This window comes from Eretmochelys imbricata, chromosome 3 (genome assembly GCF_965152235.1).
Source record: "Eretmochelys imbricata isolate rEreImb1 chromosome 3, rEreImb1.hap1, whole genome shotgun sequence".
Taxonomy (NCBI): domain Eukaryota; kingdom Metazoa; phylum Chordata; order Testudines; family Cheloniidae; genus Eretmochelys; species Eretmochelys imbricata.
The window spans coordinates 42,756,726-42,769,972 of NC_135574.1; the positions used below are offsets into that span (position 1 = coordinate 42,756,726).

Below are 13,247 nucleotides of genomic sequence, written 5' to 3' on the forward strand. Positions count from 1 at the left end.
TTATAATAAAGACCTTTAAAACCATGAAAAACTACTATTAAGTAACTAAGGGGGGACATTACAGACCAACATGATGAGTTCTCTACCCAGCAGCTGTGTAAGAGACGAGACCTAGAAACTGATACCTGTTTTTGTCACAATAAGGAGAAGATCCAATCACACAACCACATGGCTAACTCAAAGTTTGGATACTTAATTATTACAACAACTGTAGGTGTCTTTGTAACTTTTTTAAAAATTGCAATGCAAAACATGATTATATAAATTTTTCTGTGAAATTAGTCAAGATTTCAAATGCAAATCCCTCATTAAAAATATAGTGAAGAAAAGACCTCCTAAAAGGTTAAGATAGAAAATGTCTGAAGGATTACATGAAAAGCATGTAAAATGTCTTTTCCCTTCTAAGTTGTTTTAGCTGTGTTGATCCCACGATACTAAGCCAGGTTAATTCTACTCTTCCACATCAATAGTTCTAAATCTTGTCACAGGCTGAATAAATCTTGGATTTTTTTGACTGAATTTAATAGAATATTGGAATGAGATACAAAGGAAACGACAATAGTTCTTTCAGAAAAACTAAGAATACTATACTCATGGTTCAGTAGGTCAGAAGATACAATTGTTCAGACTGAGAACAAAAAATTACTAATTCCCCTGTTACTTAATTTACTGCTGTCATGCACCTTGATTCCTAAGTTCAAGAAAAAAACAAGATAATGTCTGCATAACAAGTACTAAGAACAAAGTAAAATATGGAAGCTGTTTAACACCAAATTTAGACAATGCACAAACTATCATCCTGAGAACCTTCTGAATGGCTTAATTTTTTTTGTTTTCAGTTCTGCAAGATGTTGGCTGCATAATTTTTTAAAATAAGTGTTCCATAAACAACATTGGTCAACAAATTTATATTCAAATGGAGAACGAACAGCTGAGTAATACATTCATCATATATTCAAACAAATAAAGGGATTCTATCATGAAAAACTGTTGTTTATGAAGCCTGGTTCATATGCCTAACATTTTAAGTAAAACCTTTATCCAGCCACTTTTCATTACAGTACAGTTTCTATTAAAATAGTCCATGAGTAAATATTTTATGAGTGCATACAACAGTTCATACAGTACATGCCAAGAGTAGAAACTAAGCAATATTAATTTCAGTGTGAACCCTAAACTTAAAATTCACCAACAGTAAATGACTGAAAGCCTACACAAAACAAAAAGAAGGCTTTCACAAAGCAACAGACGCAGAGGAAAATTTTAATAAAATATACTTATGAGTAAACTTAGGAATATAAACACAACTGAGCAAGAGAAAGCTTATGTAAATTAAGCAACAAATAAATTTCATGAATCTCTGTATCCTTAAACTGTGTGCAAAATTCTGCGTAGGTTGTACTTTGAATACATCTATCTCAACACTTTAAATTAATTCCTCATGATGTTATATATGACAGTGAACAATATTTTCGAAATGTTGGGTTAACAGTTATTATCAATATTCAATCACTGAATATTGCAATTATATATATGCATTCCTTTGCTAATTCAATTGTTATAGAAAATCGTTCTTTGGCACTTTAGCCAAAGAATGTCTATCCCCTACCCTCACCCCTGCTTAGTGGGAAAGATGGAGTTAGTATATAGGCCTATTTGTTAGCCTGGGATACAATTTTGGGTTTGACTTTTTGATTCTATTATAGCCTTATTAATATGTGTGAACAAAGAATAAAGAAACCCTGTGTTACATCTGCCCACAAGCAGACGGGGTAATAAGAAATGGAGTTAAAAGTGTTACAGGGTATGGTGGGAGTGTAATATATGAGCATACATTGGAAGACTGCCTGGTTCTTCTCTCAAACCAAGGTCAAGTAACCAGTTAAGAGGGGCAAGGAGGGACGGAGGGTCAGGCATGAGAAGCACTAAAAGCCAAAGAAAAGCCTGGCATTGTCCAAACACAACTTCACTCCTTACCCCTCCCATGGGATACAAAAGAGGTGGGACAAAGACCCCAGACTCACAACCCTCCAAAACAGAACATGACCATAAATTGTAAGGGGTGGGATTAGGGGCATGCATTGCAGGTATATTTGGGCCTGCTAAGGAGGAGGAGGTGGGAATGGGGACAAAGGCAAGGCTCTGTGGCATCAGAGGTGGGAATGGGGACAAGGGCAAAGGCTGTGAGGTGTCAGAGCTGGGAACAGAACACTGATTAATAGACCCTGCTGGCATGCAGACCTATGGATATACTTGCTTGAAACTAATCCTAACAAACATCATATTGCCTGCACTTTGCACTTCTGGTCTGCTTTCTGTGTGTGTCACAAGAATCGGGAGGGGGTGAAGGGAAAGCCCTCTACCAGATGATTTGGCAAAACTGGTAGGGAGGAAGACATTCCTTGGAGTTCTGGTTGCCTGCTAAGCTGAGGGGGGGAATTTCCCTTCCCCATATTGGTAACCCACCCATACCTTTCTTCACACCAGCATGCCTTGGTACAGTTTGAAACCAATGGGTCTCCAAGCAGGGGAAAGGGTCCACCCCATGCTAATCCATCTGATCCTTGAGAGAAATGGCTTTAACGGAACTTCTTGCATCAGTAAGTACCACTAAGGTACGTAAGGGTGTACAGGATTGGGGTTTTTACTTGTGTTATAGCTTGAAAACATTGGATGGAATTAATTTATAAGGTATTTTGTATTTACCTTATGTAGCTGTCATGTAAGTAGTTGCAGTTTTATAAATATTCTATTTTAATTTGATATGATTTCATGGAAGTAAATACTATTCAAATAGAAATCTTCATTCTGTAGATAACATAAAAACCCAGCATCTGTGTAACAGGCACCCTTCATTCAGGATAAATGTAAGAAACAATAAGAGTCTCAAACCAAAACAAAGGGACATGTAAATCTAACCAGGAAATGGAACTATGTAGGAGGAGGCTTTTTCACTGGATATTGTTTTGTGGAGGGGGTATGTGCCTGTGTCTGACAGAGGCATGAGAAATACTAGAAAAGCAGACAGAGAAGGCAGCAAGGATGCACCAGATACCACTTAAACAAGCACTGGGAGCATGGAACCAAGAGAAGCCTAGAAGGAGAAGTTGGCTGAAAGGGACTTGGAGCTATGAGTAGGGTCCTATCAAATTCATGGCCATAAAAAACACGTCACAGACCGTGAAATCTGGTCTCCCCCCATGAAATCTGGTCTTTTGTGTGCTTTTACCCTAAACTATACAGATTTCAAAGGGTACCAGTGTTTCTCAAATTGAGGGTCCTGACCCAAAAGGGAGCTGCAGGGGGGTCACAAGGTATTTTAGAGGGGTCACGATATTGCCACCCTTACATCTGCGCTGATTTCAGAACTGGGCAGCCGGAGAGTGGCAGCTGTTGGCCGGGCACCCAGCTCTGAAGCTAGCGCCCCACCAGCAGCAGCACAGGAGTAAGGGCCACAATACCATATCATGCCATGGTTACTTCTGTGCTCCTTCTGGCAGTGGCTCTGCCTTCAGAGCTGGGCTTCCGGTCAGCAGCTGCTGCTCTGCAGCTGCTCAGCTCTGAAGGCAGTGCTGCCGCCAGCCACAGTGCAGAAGTAAGGGTACAAATACCGCAATCCTACTTACAATAGCCTTGTGACCCCCCCAAACAACTCCTTTTTGGGTCAGGACTCCTTTACAACTACAACACTGTTAGGATATAGATATTCAGGCCTGTCTGCAAAGGCCTGTACTTTAAGAATTTAGGTGTATTCTTATCGCTTGGCTAGTTCTAGAGGTATAAAAGAAAGAAATCACTGTCTGCCGGTGTAAGGGCCTTCTCTTACTGTGACAGATTGAGGCCCTGTTCTTAGGCTCAGGCCTTTGGCTAAGCAGCAGAGGCAGCCATAAGCTAGGAAGCGAACAGTCACATCCTCACATTCCAAACTAGTCACATTGAAATAAGGTGCTATTGGGCTGTTAGGCACTATCAGGACAGGATTGTATTCCTATCACCTCCAGAGAAAGGGAAGTGCCTAGAAAATGTAAAAGGAAATTTAGTTTGATAGCATCCTGTCTGGCAAGAACTCACTTATCAATAGCTGGGATGTGAAATCCTCGCTTCTGTGTTGTCTTGTCATTGTAGTTCCCACTTTCCTATTTTTTAGGAAATCTGTATAATCTCTGTATAATCTCTGTCTGGTTTGTCTGTATAATCTCTGTCTGGTTCTGTGATTGTTCCTGTCTGCTGTATAATTAATTTTGCTGGGTGTAAACTAATTAAGGTGGTGGGATATAATTGGACAATATGTTAGGATTGGTTAGTTAAATTTCAGGAAAATGATTGGTTAAGGTATAGCTAAGCAGAACTCAAGTTTTACTACATAATCTGTAGTCAATGAGGAAGTGAGTGGGTGTGGGTGGGGGTGGGGGTGTGTGAGATGGGAACAGGGAATGGGGGTAAGAAAATTGGAATCACGTTTTGCTAAAGGGGGAGATGGGAACAGGGAATGGGGGTAAGAAAATTGGAATCATGTTTTGCTAAAGGGGGAGATGGGAACAGGGAATGGGGGTAAGAAAATTGGAATCATGTTTTGCTAAAGGGGGAAATGGGAACAGGGACACAGGTGTAAGGCTCTGTGGTGTCAGAGCTGGGAAGGAGGATACTAAGGAAGGAAACTGGAATCATGCTTGCTGGAAGTTCACCCCAATAAACATTGAATTGTTTGCACCTTTGGACTTCGGGTATTGTTGCTCTCTGTTCATGCGAGAAGGACCAGGGAAGTAAGTGGGTGAAGGAATAAGCCCCCTAACAAACACCATGAAATTTCAGATTTAATTAGCTGGAATCATGAAATTTATGATTTTTAAAATCCTATGACCCTGAAACTGACCAAAATGGACCATGAATTTGGTTGGGCCCTAGCTGTGAACAAAGAAACTGCCTCTTGTTGTCTGAGTCCAGACATACTCTAACATGTTGATAAATGTGGTGGAAAACGTTACTCATTAATAGTTTTAGAATTGCCTAGCTAATAAAGTCATCTTTCTAATAAGAATAGAGAAATAAGGAGCTAATTTTTCAGCTCACATAACCAATCTGAAAGGTACTACAGAATAATTCCCTGCCCTTTAAAATGAATAGGAATCAAATGCATAACAACACTGGGTGCAGTGTGATACTCTCCTAGGTTCATTTGCACTCTTGAAAATGGTGTATAGTGCACCACCAGCAGCAGTGAGACAATATCAGCACAGTCACTGATTTAATCGTGCTGCCTGGGAGTAGGTAAGGTCTTGGGAATCATGTTGAAGGTCAGGATAGTTTCTCCTAATACGTGCCCCAAAATTCAAGGGCTTGGAGCTAAGATTTCCCACATATCCTCAAGCTCCACACGACTCTCAGGTCCCTTTCACCCAGGCCATGCCACTAATTTTGCATAATTGAGAGGTTAACACAGTAAGCCTTCTGCTTGTCAATCATGATAAAATTTAGTTTTAAGTTCTTCCCCTTTGGTGTGATTTTCCATGCCAGAGGGGATCTTATGTCTTTATGCTGATATGGTATTACACTCTTTAAAAAAAGAAAAAAACAAAAAACAAAAAACTCTACAGTTGAATTTCCCCTTCATAAAATAAAATCATTAAAAACACGAACCTTCTCAAACCAATTCACTCAGAGGTGAGTGGATGTATTTGACATTTCAGGGTCATTATGTCAATAGCAACTGATCAGATTCACTTCAGTTGCTAGCAGTTCACAATGTATATGCAGGGAAGTTATCAATCACCATATCATTAAACCAACCCACAAATCAAATACAGTACCTCTTCAATTCAAATATAAAGCAAATCTGAACATGTAAAAATTCCATTTTTAATATCACTCACAAAGAACTATTTATTCACTTGCCTTTTGCTTCTAGTCACAGCTGCTTTAAAAGCAGCACTTTTTAAAAAAATTCAAACACAACAAGAAAAAAAAGTGAAAATCACTTTAAAAGTCAATTTGGGGACTCTATAAGAGGCTTTTTCAACTCAAAGGTCTAGTGATTATTTCTTTACCCTGAAAGATAATTGATCAAATTCTGCCTTCACTGACACCTGAGTGATCCCTTTACAAAGGCAGGACCTGGCCCAGTACAACTATGGTTCCAGTTGTATTCCATTGCCAATTCTCACAATGAATTCTTTGTTCAGGAATCATACATTCCTTGTTCAAACTTGAGTTTTGAAACCTGTTTTGCATTTTATCTCACTATTCCTTTGGGACTTATAGTATTACAATTTTAATTGATAAATATAATTATTCCAAACCCCAATGTTAATTTAAAACATCCTTAAGTGCTTGTTTTCTATTTTTCTCCTTTAACTACAATGGTCATGAAGTACTAAAAATTGTAGCTCTGACTGACCTATGAGTACATAAAGCTTGGAGATCTGTCCATTTACTTCTAGAGCTTTTTTCTCTGCCCACTATTCTGACATCTGCCATGTGCTATCAACGATTTGATGAATGAAATGAAAGCATGTGACCACCTACCCACACACCTTGGCAGAGGTGCACTCCATACACGACGGCCACCACCCAGGCAGGCAAGTTTATTAGCACCTTCCAAGCGATAGCCAGGAAAGCAAGAAAAGCTTAAGGAGTCTCCAACACCAAAGTAAAAACCGATTCTTCTACTGAAGGCAGGAACGCCAGGATCATCACATGGTTCCAGATTATATTCTGCTGACAAAAAAACAGAATATATAAATAAACAGGAAAATCCCATACCTTAAAAATAATTGAGAACAAATGAAAATTACAGCTTTGGTATAAAATACTTGGAAAGCATATTTTCTACAGATGTTCATAATCCAAGTCTATTTAACAGTGGCTTCACTCAAAATATTGCTTGATTCTTCCTGCCTGCTCCTTTTCTTTTTGTTACGGTCTGATGTACAGCAATGTGGGTGGGATATGTAGATACCTAGTTACACTGATTTTCTTAACTTCAGAGACTTTAATCAGCTTCAAACCACGAGAGGTTCCTTACAATTTGTTTGTATCTCTTGTAGATAACTCATTATCGTGCAATTCAGTTGAACTACCAAACACTAGGGATGAACTTCATAGTTTGCAAACCAATAGTAAAATGGAAAGAGCTTACTAAAATCTAATGAAAGATCAAATTGATGTAGAGATGCATCACCACATTTTCCAAAGATGTGCCTGAGTTTCATGCACAAAGAGTGGAACGGCACTCCTAATCAGGTGAACAACTGCCCTTGCATGCTCTTGAAAATCATGAATGCTGTCACTTAATCAGAAACAATTGTACACCTAAATAAAAAAAAAATGCCTGGGGTCTGATTCTCCTGTCACCTACACTGTAAATCGGGAATAATTCCACTCAAAACAGTGGAACTACAATAGTGTAAAACGGGTGTAAGGGAAAGTAAAATCAGGCTACTGGATAGGCCTCTGTAAGTATATAATTGCTCTTTCAGCATAACTAGCTGTTAACTGCACAGGCCCACACAGAACCATGTACTGCACTAGAACTTTCATTGTTGTCAAAGGGAATTGTGATCACAGATCAAGGAGAGTATATAGTTCTTAGTTATTTAATTTGCACTTGTAAAAAAATAGGATTTATTTTGAAAGAGCTATACTTTGTTCTTTCAGTCCTACAAATCCAATTACTGAGGAGATAGATTGGGTTTTGAAATAAACTCTGAACACATTTTCTTTAGTGGTTTTTTTTAACTTCCTTTTAATTACATTTCTACAAAGTTGAAAAGACAATCACAAATATAAAACCCTGTCAACTGAGATAATATACATACAACAAAACAGACCTTAAAGAAAAAAAGTATAACATGAAAAATGTAAATCATACCTAACAAATTGTAATATGATGACTATACCTTCTCAGTGTCTAACCAGTTAATAACAAATAGGTCTTATTTAGATAAGAATAGATAGCATTCTTAGTCCTAGATAGAGTTGTGAATTCAAATTATAACTTGAGTAAAAGTTTAAGTAAATATAAAATGGATATCAAATCAATCTACATAAATCCGAAAACTTTGATGTTTTAATTGCATGCAGTTGCACTGAGTAAAAAATTTAGCAACACGGCATCCACACCTGTGTGATGGGGTGTAAATACCCCACACTGGGTCCAAATAGGTTAAAGGACAACACTGAGACCAGATAGCCCCACCCTACCAAACCAGCAAAGAATGTTCCAGCTGAAGAGGAAGCTTAAACAGGAGCAACCCAGCTCAGACTTATTCTGAGGGCTCCCAAACAAGGGTTCCAAAGAAGCATCTCTGTGATCAATAGGACTGCCTACTGAGTCTGATTGGAGCTGAAGGTTTATTTGTCTTTTCTTTTTCTTTTATCTTGTATTGGACCTGGAGCCATAGGGAGAGACAGATGTTTGGAAGTGACCTGCAGAGGTAACTCTGAGGACACTCCAAGGTGTTGGACATTGATTGGCTCTCAAAGGGCCCTGGGTCGAAGTCTGGTGGAGTCCGGGGGGGGTGGCCTCCCTTACAAACTTCCCCTGCTGCAGTAAGGGCACAAGCCTCATTCCCACCCCATTCTCCCTCTGGTAAGAAGGAGACAAGGATGCTGAAAACCCAAAGTGTAGCTAAGCCCATACACTGGTGAGGAATTGGATTGAAAGACCTTCATGCTGGGAGTTGAAGTTGGATACTAGATGTGTAACCCACTAGGCCACCTGGTCCTCTGAGGCTTTCTGTTACAACCTGACATTAGGAATACAGACAAAGTTATTTTTTCTTCCTTTACATTTCTTCCCTGATAAAATGTTTTTAAAGTGTACATTTGGGAAATAAACAATCCAAATTATTTATTTTTCTTAATATTGGTACAGTGTTAAAAAGTGATTTAAAGAATAAATGTTGTTATTACAGTACAACACAATTAACATGTCTGCCTAAGTAAAAAGAGAGGTAGGTTTCCACCTATGTGCCTTTTGTTTTGGTGGCAGATACCACAGTATGAGTAATAGAATAATTGAAATTAGAAACAGAAAACATCTATTAGACCACTTAGTTCATCTATTAGGGTTATTCTTTAGAGTGTATTACTGTGCATATTTATGTCACTATATAAATACGATATTTAACATGCAAAAAAAAAGATGATATCTCAGATATACTGCTACGGACAAAGAATCCACACTATAGTTTGTATTGGAGGGCTGCAATTGATAAGGTGCCCTTAAGCCATATTTTGGGCTTCTGTGATCCTGGGTCAGAAGTACACCAGACTTGTCACCCAATGTAAGTTTAGGAACTAAAAAGTGTCCTATAATTCCCCTACACTAGGGAAAACATTCTGTGGCCAGCTATGCTAGCTTCAGGATCTATTTTTGCTGGTAGTGCAGAGGAGAGTGGCAACAGCCCAGCATCTGGCTGAAAAACTTACAGTTTAAGGGCTTAATCTTGTAAAGTGCTGAGCTCTCTAGCCCCAATTCAACAAAGCACTTAAGAACATGCTTTAACCATTTGTCTAGTCCCCTCAACTTCAGTGTTGTGTGTACTTATGCACATTGCACGGACAGGGCTAGAGTCACTCACCACTTTGCTAACAAAAAATGGGTAACAGGAACAATGGAGAACAAGTGAACACATAAATTACTACATGGCTCAGACAATCTATCTAGTCTGCTGTGCTATCCATGTGACTGGTCAGCATTTAATGTTTGGGAGACTTCTGGATCAGCTCCTCTAGGTCAGGGGTGATGTAACACCCCCCATGCTCAACCACCACTATCCTCCCCACCCCCCCACCCCAAGTTAATATATTACTTAAATTGTGAAGAATGGTGGTTAATATTCCATGTACATTTTTATCCTAGCCAATGTAACTACCAGTCAAATGCTTACTATTTATATAAATGACTTAATCCTATTCTGAAATCTACTTATTTTTCTCAATAATGCCTCGTAGCAATGAGTTCTACAAGTGAATTAGTGTTATGTAATTTAAGAATTTTTAGTTTTAAATTTCCTTTCTTTTAATTAATTGGATGTTCCCTTATTCTTGTATTCCAGGAAAAGGTAAATAGGGGTACTTAACTGACTTTCTTTATACCTCCCATTATTCTGTGTATTTTATTTGTCTCCTCTGTGATCAGAATAAGAGTGAAAGAAATAAACCACTCAACTCAGTCAGTTTGTGATGCATGTGTCATAGATGTTCCATGAACTCTATTTTGTGTCATTAATTTAATGTGTTTGAAACACAGTTCTTTGAGATGACAGTTCTTGTTTTGCCATGCTCAATTTTAAATTACTCAAGGAAGAGAACTTCTGTATTCTTTTATTTTTTGGTGTTGTTTTTGAATTGTGTCCCCACCTACCTCCTAACTGAGGACTGATAGATTTACAGAGAAAAAGAAGAGACTTTAGGCCAAAGGCTATGTCTACACTATGGACCTTGCAGCGGCATAGTTGTACCACTGCAGCTGTGCCAGTGTAAGGTCTCTCATGTAGCTGCTCTGTACCGGCAGTGGAGAGCTCTCCTGCCAGCATAATTAAACTACCCATAATGAGCGGCAGTAGCTACGTCAGCAGGAGAGCATCTCCCAACGACATAACGCTGTCCACACTGACGCTTTTGTCAGTGAAACTTTTGTTGGGGGGGGGCTGTTTTTTCACAGCCCTGACAGACAAAAGTTTTACCGACAAAAGTGCTAGTGTTGACGTAGCTTAATCCTCCACTTTCTCCCACCTTGGGAATGCATCTGTTCATTGTCATTGCACAGTGGGTGAAAGATGCTACCAAATAACAATGGGGATATCGCCTTAAATACTTATTGTTTTCCAGGGGGAAAGAATAGATTTACATGCCAATTGGACACATAGGCACCGACTCCGGGGAAAAATTAGTGGATGCACCACATCCACCGGCAGCCAAGCTCCCCACTCCTCACCTCCTTCTCCCTCCTGAGCGTACTGCCCCCCCAGCCCCTCCACCCTGCCGCCTAACAGCTGTTTGGCAGTGCTTAGGACTTTCCGGGAGGGAGGGGAAGGAGCGGGTACCCAGAACACTCATGGGAGGAAACGGAGAACAGGTGGGGAAGGGGCGGGGACTTGGGGGAAAGGGGGTGGAATGAGGCTCGAAGGGGGTGTGGCTGGGGTGAGAAAAGGCAGGGTGGGGTGGAGACTTTGGGGAAGGGGTGGAATGGGGCTAGGGCGAGGGTGGGGCAGGGATGGGAAGAGGTGGGGCCAGGGGCCAGGGTCAAGCACGCACCGGACAGAGGGGAAGTCGGTGCCTATGACTGGACAGCACCAATGAAGATGCAAATGGGGGAGAAATATATAGTCATAATTAGCAAGAGTGATATTGTGCAGCATAAACAAAATCTATTTCCTGATTGTTATAAAGATCAGATGATATTTTGCTTGTACATTTTGCCTATTTGCATGTGCAACAGTGTACATAAAACATTCATATTTCCAGTTTTACTAGTCATTTATATTGCACATATTAATTTATCTCTGCAACCTGCATACTTACTTACTGCATACTGAAATTGCAATTTTTAAAAGTTAAGTTCAATGGGAAGTCAAAATAACCCCTCCAGGACATTTTTTCCCCTAGAGAGGAACTGAAAAATAAACTTAGCAGTACAGTCACTTTCTAGTCAAAGAAAAAAATGCTTTTGAAAGTAGAATACAGCAAAACAGCTCACATGTGGCAGATCAAAACTGCAAAAGTGATTGCTTTGCATGCTTAATACATCATTTTCTATTTGTGTTCTAGACTTCCATCACCTCTGTCAGTTCAGTTTTTAGTGATGCTGGAGAAAACTGCTGTCTCAGCTCATTCAGTTTGAACTGTTCTCTTTTCAGTAAACAATTCTCACTTTGCAGAAGTACATTTTACTTGCCTGAAAGTGAGGAAATAGTATTCTTAAACTCCGTCGTTTGTCCTCTAAAATGCATATTTATGATATTATTGCTACCTATCTAATTCTGGTGTATTGGCTGAAGAGAAGATACGAGCCCTTTTTGTGAGTGAGAAACACTTGAGATTTCATAAAACCATTACCCAAGAACCTTATTTTGTGTATTTATCTTCAAGTTCCTTTTGTGAATTATTTAAAAATAGATTGATCGATCACGTAAATAGTTCGATACACATTACAACATCTTACCACCGCTAACCTCTCGCTTGATTAATGCAGAGTATCTGCAATGGGTGAAATCAGTCACCTGACAAGTAAAGCTATTGCTGCTGCTGTAACCAACAAGTCTTTTGAACAAGAAATCCAGTCACTATATTTTATTTGAAAACAGCAAGGTGCATATGACTCTGTTGTAAATCAGAGAAGGAAAGGCATAATCTCTAGCTCGTCAGCTTGTTACATTTGAAAAATAATCAAGAATATTTGGGGCAGTAGCTCCCCTGTCACTAAATATTCAGATCCAAGAAGGGAGAACTAGCAGATTAAACAAGCACTGCTTTCTAGAGGGGTAAACAGCATGCAGCTCTACGGGTTTATACATCCCAGAAGTGGGAATTGGCACCGAAAAATATTGAAGAATTTATCCGTTCCATCTGTGCACTCTTGTTACATCAATACAGAGTAAATATAAGCAACTGTGACTTATGGGGTTTAAATTCCACTCAAATATTAGTTGATATAATTACCAGAACTTCTAGATACATTAAAGCCTGATAATTCAAACATTCTTTTTTATTTTTACATAATAGAATCATAGAATCATAGAATCATAGAATATCAGGGTTGGAAGGGACCTCAGGAGGTCATCTAGTCCAAACCCCTGCTCAAAAGCAGGACCCATACCCAATTAAATCATCCCAGCCAGGGCTTTGTCAAGCCTGACCTTAAAAACATCTAAGGAAGGAGATTCCACCACCTCCCTAGGCAACGCATTCCAGTGTTTCACCATCCTCCTAGTGAAAATTTTTTTCCTAATATCCAACCTAAACCTCCCCCACTGCAACTTGAGACCATTACTCCTGTCCTGTCCTCTTCCATCACTGAGAATAGTCTTGAACCATCCTCTCTGGAACTACCTCTCAGGTAGTTGAAAGCAGCTATCAAATCCCCCCTCATTCTTCTCTTCTGCAGACTAAACAATCCCAGTTCCCTCAGCCTCTCCTTATAACTCATGTGTTCCAGACCCCTAATCATTTTTGTTGCCCTTCGCTGGACTCTCTCCAATTTATCCACATCCTTCTTGTAGTGTGGGGCCCAAAACTGGACACAG

General features: G+C 39.5%; 1 protein-coding gene across 1 annotated transcript in view; it reads right to left on the reverse strand.

The window, feature by feature from the left end:
• Window positions 1–13,247, reverse strand: part of CSMD1 (CUB and Sushi multiple domains 1) — a 1,692,034-nt gene that overhangs the window by 449,840 nt on the left and 1,228,947 nt on the right. The window contains exon 21 of the mRNA XM_077812120.1: window positions 6,523–6,711. Within this exon, the coding sequence (XP_077668246.1) occupies window positions 6,523–6,711 (189 nt within the window). The remainder of the gene's footprint in view (window positions 1–6,522; window positions 6,712–13,247) is intronic.